The sequence below is a fragment of the Lethenteron reissneri genome, chromosome 43 (assembly GCF_015708825.2).
Source record: "Lethenteron reissneri isolate LAM-NWPU_2019-01 chromosome 43, ASM1570882v1, whole genome shotgun sequence".
In the NCBI taxonomy this organism is placed as follows: domain Eukaryota; kingdom Metazoa; phylum Chordata; class Hyperoartia; order Petromyzontiformes; family Petromyzontidae; genus Lethenteron; species Lethenteron reissneri.
This window is the reverse complement of record NC_083821.1, coordinates 138,288-158,379: the sequence shown is the minus strand read 5'-3', so window position 1 is coordinate 158,379 and position 20,092 is coordinate 138,288. Positions and strand designations below refer to the sequence as shown.

Genomic DNA, 20,092 nt, shown 5'->3' with positions numbered 1-20,092 from the left:
CCTTGTTCATTCCACCACTCGCTCGTTCTTTCACTCGCCCCCATCTCCATAGGAAGAGGGTAGCCCCGAGCCAGGGAGCTGGTGAGACGAGCACAGTGGGCTCACCTCACCGACAGCTCGTCTGTGACTCACCCACACCTCACGCCACTCACCTCGTATCTCGTCTACCTACAGCTCGCCTCGCCTCGCCTGCGCCGGACCCACCCCTCAACGACGTTAACGACCCTGTCACGTAATACGCGAGATGAGGCCATCGTGTGCCAATAGCCATCGTCGCCTCCAAGTGAAAACTGAGCAACCTCCTGAAAGAGCCGAGCGAGACTCGTTGAGGCTTTCCTTGGTAAACAACGCGCGTTGGAGATTGCGGCGAGTTGAGACACCGGGACGCAGTTGCTATGGACACCGTTTGGCCATCTTGGGTGGGGATTGAGCAACGGATGTTGACGTCATCGACAGGCGACACGGGGCCCTACGCAACATGGCGTCCAATCGATTGACGGTGGAAGTGGTGAGCCAGGGCGACCTTTGCCCCGGCAGTGAAAGGAGTCGACGGCATGGCGACCAAGAAGGCGGACGCGGCCGTGCCGGCGGAGGAGAGCGACCAGCTGCTCATCCGTCCCCTGTGAGTGCCCGGCCCCAGCCAGCTGGTGCTCCTCCTGCCCCAGCTGGTGCTCCTCCTGCCCCAGCCAGGAGCAGCTCCTGGCTGGGGCTCCTGGTTTTACTCACGAGGTCCCAAGTTACAGGCAGCAGCTCTGGTGAGAAGCTCCCATGTCTCGGCGTGAGCGCTCATCTTGATTTGACTTATTTAGCCAGGATAGGAAGGGCCCTGCTACATCGGGGTGTTTGTTGTATCGAGGCGTGTTTAACCAACTAATAATGTGTGCCTTATACACGTGGGAGGAAACTGGAGCACCTGGATAAAACCCACGCGCGCGCGAGGTGGAAACTGTCGCTGTACGGATGGAAACCGAGGGCGACTAGTCCACTTGCTGTACTGCCTTCTGTCGAGCCAGGGGTTGGCACCCCCTCGACGTCCACGGGAATGGAGTTCACATTTGTGCGATGCATCAACCCTGGCCACCGCAGCGCTGGATTGCAAGCGGCACAGACACCGCCGCCCGGCGAGACGGGAGGCCACCGCTCGCGGGCTGACGCTGCGCTTGTCGTTACAGAGGCGCGGGGCAGGAGGTCGGGAGGTCCTGTATCATCCTCGAGTTCAAGGGAAGGAAAATCATGGTGAGGCTCGCAGGGTCCTTCGCGCGCATCTCCACTCCATCGATGTTCGTGCCTTTCGAGAACATTAATCAGAATTTAACAGCAGTCGCGAACGTCTGCGTGTCTCTTTTATAAACTCATGCCCATCTGTCCATCGGCCCTTCGGACCAACGTTTTCTCTCGACATTTGTTTCAGAAAGCAAACCCTGGATCGGTGTCGCCCTTAAATGTCTCCGAGCCGAGTCGGGCCCCTTGCCTGCTGCTGCTGAGACGCATTGTGTTACTAGAGCATGTACACATGCAGCTGTCTTGTCAGTGCACTGCCGAAAGAGGACCTTCCTACGCTGTGTTGGTCATGGGCATTATTTGACCACACTTAATAAGGCTGGTCGGTGCGGGTTGGTGAATACGGGGAGAATTTTACAGTACAATAATGGATTGGACCACACTGCCCCACAATAAAGCTAACTGCAGCAGCATACCTCTTTTATACAAGGCGGTCACCCATCCTAACACGATCCAAGATAAAACCTGATTTGGTCACAGCAAAGTTCCTACACAATCATTTAAATGTCAGCCAAACTAGCGCATTGCTGTTGAAAGCATCTGGCCAGGAGGCCAGGCGGTGAACTGTTTGGCTCGGGCGCATGTTATGAGAGTGCGGTGTCTGTGTGCCCCCTCCATGTGGTGTCAGCTGGACTGTGGGATCCACCCGGGACTGGACGGAATGGACGCACTGCCCTACATTGACATCATCGACCCCGCCGAGATCGACCTCCTGCTCATCAGCCAGTGAGCATGGGCGAGCGCATAAACACACAGATGGACAGGTAGATGGTCAAAAGGCTATTGCAGATGGGCAGATGCAGATGGGTGAAGGGGGCCGGAAAAGGATTGAGCTGACATAAATTGGATAGAGAAGTTTGCAGACATGCATACAGGTGAGCAGACATGCACATGGATGAGCAGACAGGCTCATGCTTGAGCAAATGGGCTCGCTGGCAAGCCAGTGAGCCTTGTGGCACCAGTGGCGCTTTTAGCCACTGCTGTCACACCAACCCTCGACCTCTGTGTGTGAGCGTAGCTTTCACCTGGATCACTGTGGGGCCCTGCCGTGGTTCCTGCAGAAGACCAGCTTTAAGGGCAGGACTTTCATGACCCACGCCACCAAGGCTATCTACCGCTGGCTGCTGTCCGACTTCGTCAAAGTCAGGTGAGGTGCTTGGTTGTTTGTGATAATGACGCGGAGTGAGTGACGGGCCGTGCAGTCCCCCCATTGGCTGGCCCAGTCGAGATGGACACAGCTTAGAAAGAGGGCTCCTGTATAAGTGAGGTCTCTTACCCCAACCATAACCCAGCACAGCAGTCTACCCTTATCCAAACAGTCTCCTTTACAGTGTGCAGTCATTGGTGACAGGACTGAGACTTGCCTGCACTGGACAAACCCCCTTTATCACGGGTGACTGAAACTCGAATTCGAACCCATGCTCTCTTGGGTGCTGGCTCAGCGCTCTGATCTCTGAGAGCCCGGTCACCTCAAGTCACCTCAAGTCACCTCAAGTCACATCGTTACATAACCGTTCAACCTCTTAACTTAAGTTATCTCTGGAAGCCAAATGTGAACCAAAAATAAGAACACGTCTAAGAAGATGATCACCGTGGAGATTGACAGATGAGATTACTATAGTTCATGTGCAGGAGTGAGATGCATGGTAACAACACTGTACCATGGGGGATGGCGACAGCATGGGCAAGCCTTTATCCAGTAGTGGATAGATAATGGCTTGTGATGATGATGATGACATGAGTGACGTGCGTGCATTTTGTCGCTCCCAGTAACATCTCGGCCGACGACATGCTGTACACAGAGCAGGACCTGGAGGACAGCATGGACAAGATCGAGACCATCAACTTCCATGAGGTGAAGGAGGTGGCCGGCGTCAAGTTCTGGTGCTACAACGCGGGGCACGTGTTGGGCGCCGCCATGTTCATGATCGAGATCGCGGGAGTGAAGGTGAGCAAGGGGTGTGGCGTCTCAAACGCACACGCACCGCCAGCCGGGCAAGCCCAGCTGCGAAGCGGGCCTCGGCTCCACAGTGAGACTCGCTGTGGCACAGACCAAGATGTTGTTGTGGTTGGGTTGTTGGTTTTTGTATTGCTGTGTTGTTGCCGTGATTGAGCATTTCTAATATTGTGGTATTGATGTGTTAATGTTATATTGTTGAGTTTTATTATGTTGTTGAATTTTTTTTGATGTATTGCTGTTGTGCTAATGTGATGGTGAGTTGTTGTTGTTGTTGTAGGTGCTGTACACAGGTGACTTCTCGCGTCAGGAAGACCGACATCTCATGGCCGCCGAGATCCCCAGTGTCAAACCCGACATCCTCATCATCGTGAGTGACACTCACTACTCCCTCACCACTACAGCTGTCGCTCACCACACTGTGAATTACTTACCGCTCGCTACCTGTGCCTCAGTTTAACTCAAAAACGGGTGCAGGAGTGAGCATGTGGCCTGGGAGCGATAGGTGGTGTGTGTGTGATATATGGTGGGGATGCTGTCTGCCTGTGGTGATAGTGATATATGGGGGTCGAGACGGGTGTAGTTTTGTGGTGTCGCATGGTGCGGCTGTGTAGTTGGTGTCATGTGCTGTGGTTACACTTGTGGTGGTTGTGACACAGTGATAATTACTATGGTGATGGTACGGGGAGCGATAGTGGAGAGGTTAGTGCGCGGTGCTACGAACCCAACGACCTGGGTTTAGTTCTCGCTCACGGCCAACACCAGTGACGACTATCTTAACTTGTCCTGGGCCTCCCTCAGGTTGACTCGGACTCAAATGAATACCTGGTGCAGTGTGTAAATATTCGCACGAGGGAGACAAAGGCGGCTGGGCGTGGTACTGGCCACCCACTCGTGTGCCGTGCCGGCCTTCATAGGTGGTACTTACAGCACTTGCCCCAAAAGTCTGCTAAGGCTACACGGGGGAACTTTGTCTTGGGTGGTAACACCTTGTGGTGACGGTGGTGGTAGTGGCACATGTCGTTGCTGTAGTGATGATGGTAGTAACACGTGTTGTTGTTGTGTGCATCGTTACTCAGGAGTCAACGTACGGGACTCACATCCATGAGAAGCGCGAGGAGCGCGAGGCGCGCTTCTGTAACACAGTGCAGGACATCGTGAATCGTGGGGGGCGCTGCCTCATCCCCGTCTTCGCGCTAGGACGGGCGCAGGAGTTGCTGCTCATCCTGGGTGAGAGCACGGAGCACTAGTGTCATGGCCGCTGGCGCCGTGTCACTGGCAGCACTGCCAACACTACACAGCACTCCTGCATCACCGCTACCACCACACAGTGACACTGATTGATCCTCCTGCCATAGTCAGTCAAGGGTGGACATTCATAGCACATGGGTCATGGGCTTGAGTTGATGAACATTTAGTGAATGGACTCACAGCTATTGGTGCTGTATTTATACAGCTGCAAATGTGTCCTATCCTCTTTGCTGTGCATCTTTCTTGGATTTTTCCTGTGCTGTGTCCTCTGCTGTGCTGTGTGGTGTTATGTGCTGTGCTGTTTCTACTGTCTAATGTGTCCTGCCCTGCGCTGTGCTGCTGCACGCAGACGAATATTGGGGGAACCACCCGGAGCTGCACGACATCCCCATCTACTATGCCTCCTCCCTTGCCAAGAAGTGCATGGCCGTGTACCAGACGTATGTGCACGCCATGAACGATAAGATCCGCAAGCAGATCAGCATCAGCAACCCGTTCGTCTTCAAGCACATCAGCAACCTCAAGGTGTGAGTGCACGTGAGATTGCGTGATGCGATACGTGGTCGCGTGGGGTCATTGGGTCACGTGGAGCAGTGTCGAGCAATGTGTTGTCATATGGAGCTGTGTGGAGCTGCTTGGATTCGTTTTGAGCTGCGTGGATATGTGTCGAGCTGTGTAACCTTGTGCGGTGGTCTTATGGTGCGCGTACACAGAGCATGGATCACTTTGATGACATCGGGCCCAGCGTTGTGATGGCCTCCCCGGGGATGATGCAGAGCGGGCTTTCACGCGAGCTCTTTGAGAGTTGGTGCACGGATAAACGTAACGGTGTCATCATCGCCGGCTACTGCGTGGAGGGCACGCTCGCCAAGGTGCCGCTTTCCATACACAGGCCCCCTAGTGTATACACCTAATCCCTAACGCTTACGCATCGTGCGTGCCTGTATCTCACCATGACCCCTAACCAGGTTGGTGACGTGGTCAAGCATAAGTACGTGTGCCGCTTGCTTGTAGTTTGAACGCACGGTTTGAACAAACGGCCACCCTGCTGATAGTTTGGGTGTATTAATCATAGATATGCACTGTCTGCTTCACAGTGGATGTTAAACATCGTAACGTCATTCAAGGAAGAGTAGACCAATGTGTGCCAGCGTCATGGTCCACATTTGCCAAAATAAAATAAAATACTTGCAAATTACTAAATTTTTGAGACGCAACAATTGTTGCTTCCTCCTGTGAAAAGTTAACAGGACCATCCTGAATAAACAAGTGGAATGTGATATGGTTTAAACTATGCCTAACCCTAAAGCCGACAATTTACCTCTAATCTAAACCCCTAAACTACATTTGTTTATGGCTACCCTGGACTCCTCCACTCCTGCCCACTGCTGTCACACATCCTCTGCCTTCCCTGCGACCCTGCCCTGTCGCCGGTGTCTTAACGCCACTGCGTGCCATGTGACCTCAGCACATCATGTCGGAACCTGAGGAGATCATGACCATGTCCGGCCTCAAGCTGCCACTCAAGATGTCGGTGGACTACATCTCGTTCTCGGCGCACACAGACTACCAGCAGACGAGCGAGTTCATCCGCGCACTCAAACCCCCACACGTGGTATGCGAGGACATGGGGGGACGTGGGGGAATGTGGACTTGGAAGCGGGGACATGGCAGGCATGGGGACAGAGGCACGGGTACACAGAGAGAGGGAGACATGCAGACAGAGAGGCACTGGGACATGGGGACACGTGTAGCTGTGGTTGTATTGGAGTGAAGACGTGTATCTGCTCCACATGTGGAGGTGGCGTGTGGTGGCTGTGGCTATGGTTGCCTGCTGATGGTCATGACCGACAGTTGCAGATGACTCTAGTTGTGGCTATGGTTGTGGTTGCGGTTGTGGTCGTGATTGATAGTTGTGGGTGACTGGCTGCGTATGAATACGTGGTTGGTTGTCGTGGGTGACATTCTGTGACTGTAGTCGTTATCGTCGGGTGGGTTGAGCGCAGGTGTTGGTGCACGGGGAGCAGAACGAGATGGGGCGGCTCAAGGCGGCCATCATCCGTGAGTACGAGGACAACAAGGAGGTGTCGATGGAGGTTCACAACCCACGCAACACCGAAGCCGTCGCGCTGCACTTCCGCGGAGAGAAGCTTGCCAAGGTCAGTTGTTCCGTTGCATTGGAACGGCCTCCACGAGTCTGACGGCTCAGGGAAGGCCTAATAGCAGATGGTGGGAGACTGTCAGGGCAGATCGTGGAGATTTCTGAATGTCGATTGTGCAGCAACTGTGGGATCTGGTGGAAAGCAGAAGTCGTTGGTAGCAGGAGGTGTATTGGTGGCATTGATGGCTGTGGGCTTGATTACATCTTGATCTTGACCGCTGTGATAATGAGAAATGAGATGGACGATGGAGAGGAGCCAAATGAAAATCGATTCGGGACCTAAATTGTGACCCTGAATTATGACGCTTTACTCGTCGCGTGCCGAACAGCGGTGGGGCTGTAGTACGCGTGGTGTCGTGTGTCACAGTGTGCTGCTGCCGCCCTCCCCAGGTGATGGGAATGCTGGCGGTGAGAAAGGCCGAGCAGGGGCAGAGGATTTCAGGGATTCTGGTGAAGAGGAACTTCAACTACCACATCCTGGCCCCCAACGACCTGTCCAGTGAGCTCACCCTGCCCCCCTACTGCCACCAGCCCCGATTAGCATGGTTCGCTACGTATGGTGCAAAATAAGTTCAACATACATACCACGCTATCCCTCACGCACTCACACAACCCCTCTCTGCCCCCCACCATTGATACCAGTGATGGAGTCAGTATGGATCTGAGGTTAACTGGAGGTAAGAAGGAGGGTAAAGGAGACGATGGTGAGGAGGAAGAGGTGATTGAGTGTTGTTGTGTTGTGATTCAGATTACACGGAGCTGACGATGAGCCATGTGACCCAGTGCCAGGCGGTGCCGTACACGGGGCCTCTCACACTGCTGGCCCATCACCTCCAGACGCTTGCTGGTACCACACTCACCATCGCCATACTCACCCTCACCACGCTCACCTCACCACACCGCTGCTCTCAACCTCATCATGCTCACCCTTACCACACGACCATGCTGTCTGTGTGCCTGTGTAACGCGGTTTGTGTGTGTGCCTGTGTAACGTGGTGTATATATGCTGTGTGCCTGTGTAACCCGTGTGTGTGCAGGCGACGTGGAGGAGGTGGAGGTTGGAGACAAGCCAGCGCTGCGTGTGTTCCGTGCCGTCACCATCATCCAGGAGCCTGGCATGGTGGTCCTGGAGGTGACATTCTCCCAAAGCCCTCTAGCCCCTCCCCCTGAGCCCCCCAAACCCCCCCCACCTGATGTCCCATGTGTGCTGTATTTGAGTACTGTACATTGTGTGTGTGTACTTTGAATGTGGGCAGAGTGTTAACCACTTTGAATTTGCTGTGTGTAGTTACATGTGCTAAATGCCCAAGAGTGTGCTGAGTTTTTGCAGTGCTGTGTTTGTGCTGTGTGCATCATGTTTGTGCCCGTGTATGCATTGTGTTTGTGTACTATGCCTGTGTTATGTGTGGCCAAGCATGTATTTGTGTGCTTTGTGTAGTGAAGTGGTTAACACTCTGCCCTATGAATCCAGTGTTCCGAGTTCGAATCCCGCTCACTGCCAACACCAGTAACAGCTTATCTGGATCAGTCCTGGGCCTCCCCTAGGTCGACTCAAATGAGAACATGGTGTGGTGTATACATCGGCAGTTGGAAGACAAAGGCAGCAGGGTGTAGTACTGGTCACACCACCCCCTTGTGTGTCATACCAGCCTGAATAAGGTGCTCACTAACAGAACTTGCAATAACAATCTGGGATGCCTGTGCTGTGTGTATCCGTGTATGTATTGTGTGTGTATGCTTAGTGTTCCCTTGCTTTTATAACTGTGTATCTGTATGTAGCTGTATGCGCTGCATTCGGGTACTGTGCGTGTGCCCTGTGTATCGTGTGCAGTGGGTCGCCAACCCCGTGAGTGATATGTACGCCGACGCTGTCGTCACGGTAGTACTGGAAGTTCAATCCAACCCTAAGCTCTGCAAAGGTAACAGCCCATCATATGGGCACGCAGCCGGTGCCGTGCCGGTGGGAGGGGCGCACCAGCAGTAATGGGGGGGGAGGCGCTGGTGGTGCTGGTCTTGACTGACCACCCTCTGTCGTGTGCAGTTCCGCACCATGGACCACCTGAGAAGACGCACAGCGCCGTGTTCCTGCAGAGGGTCCTCACCATGCTTAGGTGTGTGGCCCGCGACCCGTGGTGCTATGAGCGCTACTCACTCCATGTGCTTCGGTTGTGGTATGCCATGGTTCAGTTATTTTTGACTTTGTGGTTCAGTTTAACCAGAGCCGTGTGCCACCCCCACACAGCGACATGTTCGGAGAGGACTCGGTGTCGCTGTCGCAGGCTGGGGATGCCCTCTCGGTGAGCGTGGACGGACGCACGGTCAACGTCTCCCTGGACACGTGTGTGAGTCTCACCCCTCTCATTCCTTGTGGGTAACGGGGCCATGTGTGTGAGTCTCACCCTTCTCACCTTCTTGTGGGTCACGAGGCCACTTGTGTGAGTGAATATACAGTAACCCACTCGTTTCAAAAGGTTATGACATTGAATCATTGTTAGTGGTCAACTACTTGAGGACACACCTCCTCAACTGGTACCGACAAGTGAGATGCCTGGGATAGTGGATTGTGTGTGTTCATGTAACGCTCTCTTTCTAGCTAATTTTTCCTTGTCCTCAGCGTGCCGAGTGTGCCGAGGGGAACGAGGAGGAGGATGAGGTTCTGCGAGAGATGCTGCAGAGCTGCGTCACTCGCCTCTTCCGCTCGCTCGCGCCTGTCATTGTGTGACAAGCATGGGGGGGCCCTGCCAGGGGACCCACGGGACCCCGCGTCAGGAACACAGGAGGCCCACGGAAACAAGCACGGATGGAGACGGGGAGAGCTTGTGACACCAGTTGCAGGCTTGAGCATAGCTCGGTCTCGAACTTGATGATACTGACCCACACCACCCAGTAAATTTTACGAACTCGCTATCCCATACTCCTGGCACCATGACCTTGCCACCGTTTCTCCAGCACTTGCGTTTTCTTACCAGCGAAGCTGTGATGGCGAGGGTGATAGTTGGGAGGAGGAGGTTCTGAGTCGACCTGGAGCTGGGCTGGGCAGTGTGCCAGCCAGGGTGGTGAGATCCGTGCGCTTCAACAACGCACGGCCCTGAGCCCACGCTCATGTGAGCAGTGCATCCACGCTCCACCTGGAGCGGCTCCACACACAGGCTCTCCGTGGAACCAGAGCTGTGGTCAATTATAATTACAATTATAGCATTGTTAGATAACATTACAATTATTTAGAGTGATAGCAATTGGTTATTAGAATTATTTGACCTCGGGTCTTAATGGAGCAATCCTCCACGTGGAGCTGTTGTCTTTGTGGAGCTGCGCTATGTATGGAGCCAGACTTTCGCGTGCAGTGGCAGTCGACGTGAAATGACACGTGTGGTATGTACGAAGAACTTCTTTTGCACCATCCGTGTGAAATAACTGCTTTTTGTGTTTAGTTGCCCTCGCACACCTCCGATTAGCACAGTTGGCAACGTATAGTGCGAAAGAAGTTCAACATGCATATGTAGCCAATTGCACGAATCGGAGGTGCGGCTGAAGGGCAACAAACTAACCCGAATAGATCGTTGGTGAGAATGTGCCCGTTTCGCCATGATGACGCATCCGCTCGTGCGCTCTGCAAGCCCCTCCGTGGCACTGGGCAGGTGGCACCTTGCAGGAGCAGCGACTCTATGGGGGCTACCCTCGGTGCTGCCCAGTGCACAACACGTGCTGGGCACACTTCTTGGCACTGTCCCGAGCTGGGATGTGTCTGGACAGGATACTGCCATCGGGATGGGATGTGTTCCAATAAACGTATTTTGCAGAAACGGTTTGAGGTTTCATCCTGTGTGCGAGTATGTGGAGAGCACGGTGTGACCCTGAGGTAGGCGTTCTCCCCATTTAACATTCACAAGCACGTGTAACATTACAACTTTGTTCCAGAACTCATTCATTCACCAGCATATTCATTCTTCCACTTGGGCATTCATAAACTCGTTCATGCACTAAATGAAAAAATTTCTATCTCTACCAGCTAATTCATTCACCGAGTAATTAACCCACTCATTCACCAGATCGTGCATCCATTCGTCGTTTGATCGAATTACAATTGATATCATTGACCGACTCGGTTAGTCTAACTATTCCGTGAGGATTATGATGCATCACGTGTGGTGATTATGATTATTATCCATCCAGTCTGAAGATTCTAATTACTGATCTCGGACAGTCCCATCCCCGTGACGTCACGCGCTCGGCCCCGCCCCGCTGGCCCCGCCCCTCTGGCCCCGCCCCGCTGGCCCCGCCCCGCTGGCCCCGCCCCGCCCGCTGGCCCCGCCCCGCCCGCTGGCCCCGCCCCGCCCGCTGGCCCCGCCCCGCTGGCCCCGCCCCATGGAATCGCCGCCGCTGATCCCAGAGCGCGGAGCCCGACCCCTGCGATCCCCACGGACCCCTTTTGTCCCCCTCTCCCCTCGACCCCCTCAGCCCCCTCAGCACCCCCTCGAGCGCACGGCAGAACGCGGCTTCGCAGACTCGGGGGGTCGCGGAGGCGGCGCGGGGCCTAGAGACACGGGAAGGCGGGGGAGGCGGGGGAGGCGAGGGGAGCCGAACCCCGGTGAGTGAGGGGACCCCGCTGAGTGAGGGGACCCCGGTGAGTGAGGGGACCCGGTGAGTGAGGGGACTCGGTGAGGGGACCCACACCCCGTTGAGGGGACCAAGGTGAGTGAGGGGACCCGGTGAGGGGACCAAGGTGAGTGAGGGGACCCCGGTGAGTGAGGGGACCCGGTGAGTGAGGGGACTCGGTGAGGGGACCCACACCCCGTTGAGGGGACCAAGGTGAGTGAGGGGACCCGGTGAGGGGACCAAGGTGAGTGAGGGGACCCCGCTGAGGGGACCCCGGTGAGTGAGGGCCCGGGCTGAGTGAGGGGACCCGGCTGAGTGATGTTACCAATATCACCGTGATTGAGGGACCCCTTTGAGTGAGTGGACCCGGTGAGTCAGCATACCCCAGTGAGTGAGGGGACCCACTGAGTCAGCATACCCCAGTGAGTGAGGGGACCCACTGAGTCAGCATACCCCAGTGAGTGAGTGGACCCGGTGAGTCAGCATACCCCAGTGAGTGAGTGGACCTACTGAGTCAGCATACCCCAGTGAGTGAGTGGACCCACTGAGTCAGCATACCCCAGTGAGTGAGTGGACCTACTGAGTCAGCATACCCCAGTGTGTGAGGGGACCCACTGAGTCAGCATACCCCAGTGAGTGAGTGGACCCACTGAGTCAGCATACCCCAGTGAGTGAGTGGACCTACTGAGTCAGCATACCCCAGTGAGTGAGTGGACCTACTGAGTCAGCATACCCCAGTGAGTGAGTGGACCTACTGAGTTAGCATACCCCAGTGAGTGAGTGGACCCACTGAGTCAGCATACCCCAGTGAGTGAGTGGACCTACTGAGTCAGCATACCCCAGTGAGTGAGGGGACCCACTGAGTCAGCATACCCCAGTGAGTGAGTGGACCCACTGAGTCAGCATACCCCAGTGAGTGAGTGGACCTACTGAGTCAGCATACCCTTGTGAGTGAGTGGACCCGGTGAGTCAGCATACCCCCTTGAGTGAGGGGACCCACTGAGTCAGCATACCCCAGTGAGTGAGTGGACCCGGTGAGTCAGCATACCCCCTTGAGTGAGGGGACCCACTGAGTCAGCATACCCCAGTGAGTGAGTGGACCCACTGAGTCAGCATACCCCAGTGAGTGAGTGGACCCACTGAGTCAGCATACCCCAGTGAGTGAGTGGACCTACTGAGTCAGCATACCCTTGTGAGTGAGTGGACCCGATGAGTCAGCATACCCCCTTGAGTGAGGGGACCCACTGAGTCAGCATACCCCAGTGAGTGAGTGGACCCGGTGAGTCAGCATACCCCCTTGAGTGAGGGGACCCACTGAGTCAGCATACCCCAGTGAGTGAGTGGACCCACTGCGTCAGCATACCCCAGTGAGTGAGGGCACCCACTGAGTCAGCATACCCCAGTGAGTGAATGGACCCACTGAGTCAGCATACCCCAGTGAGTGAGTGGACCTACTGAGTCAGCATACCCCAGTGAGTGAGGGGACCCACTGAGTCAGCATACACCAGTGAGTTAGTGGACCTACTGAGTCAGCATACCCCAGTGAGTGAGTGGACCTACTGAGTCAGCATACTCCAGTGAGTGAGTGGACCCACTGAATTAGCATACCCCAGTGAGTTAGTGGACCGACTGAGTCAGCATACCCCAGTGAGTGAGGGGACCTACTGAGTCAGCATACCCCAGTGAGGGGACCCACTGAGTCAGCATACCCCAGTGAGTTAGTGGACCTACTGAGTCAGCATACCCCAGTGAGTGAGTGGACCTACTGAGTCAGCATACTCCAGTGAGTGAGTGGACCCACTGAATCAGCATACCCCAGTGAGTGAGTGGACCCACTGAATCAGCATACCCCAGTGAGTTAGTGGACCTACTGAGTCAGCATACCCCAGTGAGTGAGTGGACCCGGTGAGTCAGCATACCCCAGTGAGTGAGTGGACCTACTGAGTCAGCATACCCCAGTGAGTGAGTGGACCCGGTGAGTGCGGGAACCCAGACTGGTGAATCATGGCTCCTTTATTACACTTTGTGGTCCCATGGTACTTCTGTGTCCCCGTGGTGTCCCCGTGATATCCCCTTGATATCCTGTCTGTCCCCTTTTGTCTCCATGGTGTCCCCGTGATATCCTGTTTGTCCCCATGGTGTCCCCGTGATATCAAACCTTTTCTTTCCCTGTGGGAGTCCCCTTTTCATTACTATCCCCGTGGTGCCCACACGGTCTTCTCAATGGTTATCGACTTGCTATCCGTTTTTTCCTTTGACATCCCCGCATGATCATTCCCATGGTCATCCTCTTGCTATCCCTTTGATATGCCATGGTGTCCCCGTGGTCTCGACCGTGGTTGTCCACTCCCTATGTGCTCTGATATCCCCTTGGTGTTCCCCTCTCTCCTAGCAGGAGGTGCAGGGCTGGGGCCAGCATGGGCAAGCAGAACAGCAAGCTGCGGCCCGAGGCGCTGCAGGACCTGCGGGAGAGCACCGAGTTCTCGGAGCAGGAGCTGCAGGAGTGGTACAAAGGCTTCCTCAAGGACTGTCCAGGGGGCAGCCTCACGGTGGACGAGTTCAAGAAGATCTATGGGAACTTCTTCCCGTACGGCGACGCGTCCAAGTTCGCCGAACACGTGTTTCGTACCTTCGACGCCAACGGCGACGGCACCATCGACTTCCGCGAGTTCATCGTGGCGCTGAGCGTGACGTCGCGCGGCAAGCTCGAGCAGAAGCTCAAATGGGCCTTCAGCATGTACGACCTGGACGGCAACGGCTACATCAGTCGGGAGGAGATGCTAGAGATCGTACAGGTGAGTGGGCGGCGGCAGTGAGGAAGGTGGTGGAGGTGGTGAGGAGGGTGTACGTTAAGTGGTATAGGTGAGGCGGTGATGGATGTGGTAACGAAGGTGATGGGGAGGGAGTGATCTGGGTGGTGAGGCAGAAGAGGTAAAGGGGGGGGGGTTGTAACTGAGGAAGTGAAGGTGGGAATGGATGTAATGGAGATGGAGGTAATGTAGGTGAGGGGGTGGTGGGTGCAGGTGGTGATGTCGTCTAAGTCGGTGTTTGTGGGATTCTCTTGCACACTACATCCATCTCTAGGCCATCTACAAGATGGTCTCCTCCGTGATGAAGATGCCGGAGGATGAGTCGACACCTGAGAAACGCACTGACAAGATCTTCAGGCAGATGGACAAGAACCACGACGGTATGGTGCAGTGACATCACACATGCTCAACCCCCCAGCCCTTGCACTCAGCCTCAATGCGGTATGAGGGATTAGGCTCAGCTGCTTAGTTGAGTGGGCAGCCCCTTCCAAAACCGCTGTGTCAGAGTATGAGTGCACTCTTGTGATGGTCTGTGATTATTGGTGTGTGTGTGTACGTGCCTGTCGCTGTTTTTTATGTGTGGGTTGGTGTGTGTGTGTGTATAGGTGCATTAATGTTTATATTCGTGTAATTGCTGTTTGTGTGTTGGTGTGTGTATTGGTTTGTAACTGGGTGTCTGTGTGCAACAGGCAAACTCTCCCTCGAGGAGTTCATTGCTGGAGCCAAGAATGACCCTTCCATTGTTCGGCTGCTGCAGTGCGACCCGTCCGGCGCCACACAGTTCTGAGGAGGCGAGCGCTCATCCAGCAGCACCAAAGCACGGAGCACGCGACGTCCCGTGTACCTCACAATACCTCGCTTACCATATCACACTTCACGTACCACAATGAGTGTACCAATCGCACCGCATGTATCATCATGCTACACCACGCGCATCGTACCCTACTTTGTGTACAATGCTGCAGCTACCACACCACACATCGCGCAGCACACCTTGCATACCACCCCACGTGTACCACACCAAACACTTCACACCCTGTGTACCATATCACACATTCCACTGTGTATCGCACCACACATCGCCACACGTATCGTGTGACGTAAAACATTCCACATAATATGTATCTCAACACATACAACATCACACCTCAAGTACCACATCACATGTACCACACTCACCGCGCAATGTCTGATGTATGTCATGCACCAAACCTCACATTACCACAGTCGGCGCACAACTCACAAGTACCACACACATTGTGGACCACACACCACACTGTGTATACCAAATTATATATTCCGCATTATGCATGCGCTACACAACATTTCCTGAATACATCACTCCGCATGTACCAGACACACTACACCCACACCGCATGTATTGCGCACACCACAGCATACTCTGGGTACCAAATGACATTCCGTGTTATGCATGCACCACACCACGCGACACTTGGTGTCCACGTACCACAGCAGGACACTCCCTGAATATCTGGGCGGTGGCAGGAAGGGGGGGTGGGGGTTAAAGGCACCATTCTTGGGTGGCACCACCACTTTGGTTGCTTCTTACAGCCCCGGCGGGACCACGGTAGCATCCGGTGGAGCAGGAAGTGCTTGCTCAGCCACCGCTACTTGTCCTCGGCAGTCCTGAGGTTCAGTCGATAGCGTTGTCTTAGGTGTGTGAGTGTAATTTGCCTGCGCGTGTATCCGTTTCGTGTTGAGGGAGCAGCGTGAGGAGCTGCAGGTGGCACGGGCGATGCTGAAACTTCCAGCACGGGGGATATCCGGGGAAATCCAAATGACGCCTCTAGCCCTGTGGGGTCTTGGCGGATGCTGCTCACATTCCCAATGTGTTCAATTTAAAGAGATTATTTATAATTGCTCTTCCAGTGGAGGTTATGAGAGTGGCTGCTGCTGCTGCCTTTTTTGATTCGCTTGATAAAGGGCCCAGAAAGCATTGCTGTCTTAAACGGCTAGCTCAGAACTTGAGCTGGGATAACCGATTATTTAAGTAATCAATCAATTTCTCTCCTAATTACCAGTCCCATTACACGACCAATACCAACATAGTTGGAATAATGTTTATCTCAGTTCCCACGTGTGTCACTTAAGCACAGACGACGTTTAATCAATTCACTTGATCAATTAATCGTCCCAGCTGTCATCTGAACGAGCCCCACCATGCAGTGTCGGGGTTCAGATGAGTCGCAGTGAGTGCTGGTGCTCGTTGCCAGGTGGTGCTGGCTGGGGAGAACAATGGCGGCCCGAGCTCAGGCCCCACCACCATCCAAAACACCGGCCTCACCTGCAGCTCCGGTCGCTGCTTTTGTGTTGCCGTGACGTCGCGGTCGTGTGTCCGTGTGGGGCTATGTGAGCAAAGGGAACACTTTGGGACGCATCTTGACCATATGATGGTGCCGTGGGGGGACGTTCTGGCCTGGGGTCACTGTTGAACCAGGGGTTCTTTGTGAGCCTGGTGTTAAGTGTTGAACGTGGAGTCGTTGGTGAACCCAGTGTCATTGTTGAACCTGGTTATCATTGGTGAGCCCTGAGGCACTTGTAACCTTTGAGTCAACGGTGAACCTGGTCTTTCATATTGAACTTGGAGTTGTTTGTGACTTTTGAGTTGTTAGTGAGCCCACGTGTGCCAGAGGGCATGGCGCTCCGTGCTGGGCACGGTGAGTGGTATGGAACCACGTGAAGCCACGCCGACCTTTGTGGCCTCCAGGCCAAAGAGTGGGACTGCCATGACGCATATGGGGAACGGCCCCATCCTGTGTAAGAAGAACGAGGCTGTGGAGGTGGTTTTGTATTTTAACAATTTTTGTAGTGATGTCCGTAATGTAAGGCCCTCCACACTCCCACAACCTCATCCAGTATTCTTCTCCAAGTCGCCATCCCCAAGCCTGGTTCTCTTGGCGCAATGGGTTTTGCTGTGAGAATGTGTTTCGGGCTGCTTGGGGACAAATCCCTGCGTCGTTGTTGGATTCTGCACTGTGGAGTGGACAGCACTCAATATCCAGGTGTGGAAGGGAAGTCTCGCCTGTGGGGATTGAATTAGGGTTAGGGTGGTTTGGAGGTTTTGTGACCTGGAATGAGTAAATAACTCAACGAGGGAGGTTCCAGAGCACGAGGGGTCTCGTCCGCACAGAGTACGGAGGTGGGGGGCACCTGTGTGGGTTGTGGGGGCCGGGTAGGTGTTGTGCATGATCAGTTTACAGTGAAGCATTTGTAAACATTTCTTCTATAGCATTCCGTCCCACGCTGGCGCAATAAACGCAGCGTGGCCATTAAACGCACCCTGGACTATTGTACTGTCTGGTCCTCGTCTCATCCCGTCTGTCCTTTCCTTTGGTGTCTTGCCCGATCTGTTCCTACCGCTGCCCTATACCTGGGGGGAGTGGGGGTGGACGAGTGCGAGAGTTTGACCCAGGTGAGAGTGGGGAGGATGGGAGGAGCTCCAGCTGCCCCCCCCCCCCCAAGGGGCGCTCAGCGAATTGCGTAAACGTTTGCTCCGTGAAGGGCGCGGGGCAATGCGACTAAAAATAACGGCGCTGAGCGGCGGACGGTGGGGCTGGGGACAGTGACTTGGCGAACACGTGGACATCGACTGTATGTTAACACCAGCTGTAGAATCATCAGATGTGTGAACATCAATTTTACCATCAACTATGTGATGTGTGAACATCAGCTGTTAGTGGATATTTAGGGGGGGGGGGGTAGTTCGCTCATTCTCTTCTGCTGCCTCCATTGTCTGAAACTTCTTCCCCCCAGCCACCCTCGTAGTCAAAGCTCAAGGATTTAATTTATTTTTACTCTGCTCGACTGCCCCGCTCTCAAAATGAATGTCCACAGATGCAGCAGATTGTATTTCAATGCGGTTGCACTATGAAGCGACACTAATCCCAATCGTACCGCACTAATCAGCAGCTGATGCTCGACATCCACCGGCGTTTCGCAATCTCCGCTGTGCATCAGCCGAGTGGCGGCGGCGGTGTAGACGCATCCCCCCGTCCCTGTCCCGTTCTACGAGGCTCGCAGCGGGGGTCATGGGCGACCTCGGTCTGTAATCCTCGCGTGTAGCTGGGAGCTTCGGAGGGGCCATCGCGGCCCAATCCGGGGCGGATTACGGAATAAAGCCGCGGCGCCGCGTCGGTGGCCACGATGACCTAAGCGGCTCCCAGCGCCGCGTCATCTCCCTCCAGCGGGGTCGCTGCTGCTGCTGCTGCTACCACTCAGCACACCACCACTCAGCCCACCACCACACAGGCCACCACCACCACTCAGCCCATCACCACACAGCCCACCGCCACTCAGCCCACCACCACACAGCCCACCACCACACAGGCCACCACCACCACTCAGCCCACCACCACCACTCAGCCCACCACCACCACTACCACTCAGCCCACCACCACCACTCAGCCCACCACCACCACTCAGCCCACCACCACCACTCAGCCCACCACCACCACTCAGCCCACCACCACACAGCCCACCACCACCACTCAGCCCACCACCACCACTCAGCCCACCACCACCACTCAGCCCACCACCACACAGCCCACCACCACTCAGCCCACCACCACACAGCCCACCACCACACAGCCCACCACCACACAGCCCACCACCACCACTCAGCCCACCACCACACAGCCCACCACCACCACTCAGCCCACCACCACACAGCCCACCACCACACAGCCCACCACCACCACTCAGGCCACCACCACCACTCAGGCCACCACCACCACTCAGCCCACCACCACTCAGCCCACCACCACACAGCCCACCACCACCACACAGGCCACCACCACCACTCAGCCCACCACCACTCAGCCCACCACCACCACTCAGCCCACCACCACACAGCCCACCACCACCACCACACAGCCCACCACCACCACTCAGCCCACCACCACACAGCCCACCACCACACAGCCCACCACCACCACTCAGCACACCACCACCACTCAGCCCACCACCACACAGCCCACCACCACCACACAGCCCACCACCACCACCACCACCACACAGCCCACCATCACCACTCAGCCCACCACCACACAGCCCACCACCACACAGCCCACCACCACACAGCCCACCACCACACAGCCCACCACCACCACTCAGCCCACCACCACCACTCAGCCCACCACCACCACTCAGCCCACCACCACACAGCCCACCACCACCACTCAGCCCACCACCACTCAGCCCACCACCACCACTCAGCCCACCACCACCACTCAGCCCACCACCACACAGCCCACCACCACACAGCCCACCACCACCACACAGGCCACCACCACCACTCAGCCCACCACCACTCAGCCCACCACCACCACTCAGCCCACCACCACACAGCCCACCACCACCACCACACAGCCCACCACCACCACTCAGCCCACCACCACACAGCCCACCACCACACAGCCCACCACCACCACTCAGCTCACCACCACCACTCAGCCCACCACCACACAGCCCACCACCACCACACAGCCCACCACCACCACCACCACACAGCCCACCATCACCACTCAGCCCACCACCACACAGCCCACCACCACACAGCCCACCACCACACAGCCCACCACCACCACTCAGCCCACCACCACACAGCCCACCACCACACAGCCCACCACCACCACACAGCCCACCACCACCACTCAGCCCACCACCACTCAGCCCACCACCACCACTCAGCCCACCACCACACAGCCCACCACCACCACCACACAGCCCACCACCACCACACAGCCCACCACCACACAGCCCACCACCACACAGCCCACCACCACCACTCAGCCCACCACCACCACTCAGCCCACCACCACCACTCAGCCCACCACCACCACTCAGCCCACCACCACACAGCCCACCACCACCACTCAGCCCACCACCACTCAGCCCACCACCACCACTCAGCCCACCACCACCACTCAGCCCACCACCACACAGCCCACCACCACCACCACCACACTCCACCACCACCACACTCCACCACCACCATCGCAGCCCACTACCACCCAC

At 55.7% G+C, this 20,092-nt stretch overlaps 2 protein-coding genes across 3 annotated transcripts; both read left to right on the top strand.

The window, feature by feature from the left end:
* Positions 1-522: 522 nt before the first annotated feature.
* Positions 523-10,453, top strand: CPSF3 (cleavage and polyadenylation specific factor 3). Its single transcript, XM_061569416.1, has 18 exons — positions 523-622; positions 1,173-1,236; positions 1,910-2,007; positions 2,300-2,428; positions 3,052-3,229; positions 3,519-3,608; positions 4,318-4,468; positions 4,839-5,014; positions 5,203-5,361; positions 5,958-6,104; positions 6,496-6,648; positions 7,041-7,149; positions 7,399-7,497; positions 7,688-7,782; positions 8,482-8,569; positions 8,692-8,761; positions 8,893-8,992; positions 9,265-10,453. The coding sequence occupies exons 1-18, from the start codon at positions 555-557 to the stop codon at positions 9,370-9,372; spliced, it is 2,082 nt and encodes a 693-aa protein (XP_061425400.1). The 5' UTR covers positions 523-554; the 3' UTR covers positions 9,373-10,453.
* A 561-nt stretch (positions 10,454-11,014) lies between these two features.
* Positions 11,015-17,361, top strand: HPCA (hippocalcin). Of its 2 annotated transcripts, none has more exons than XM_061569298.1 (4): positions 11,015-11,238; positions 13,642-14,041; positions 14,331-14,436; positions 14,746-17,361. In XM_061569298.1, exons 2-4 carry the CDS (start codon positions 13,664-13,666, stop codon positions 14,841-14,843), a joined length of 582 nt encoding a protein of 193 aa, XP_061425282.1. In that variant the 5' UTR covers positions 11,015-11,238; positions 13,642-13,663; the 3' UTR covers positions 14,844-17,361. The 2 variants fall into 2 exon arrangements, with proteins under 2 accessions (XP_061425282.1, XP_061425284.1); XM_061569300.1 differs by lacking the exon at positions 11,015-11,238 and adding an exon at positions 11,364-11,459.
* Positions 17,362-20,092: the final 2,731 nt, after the last annotated feature.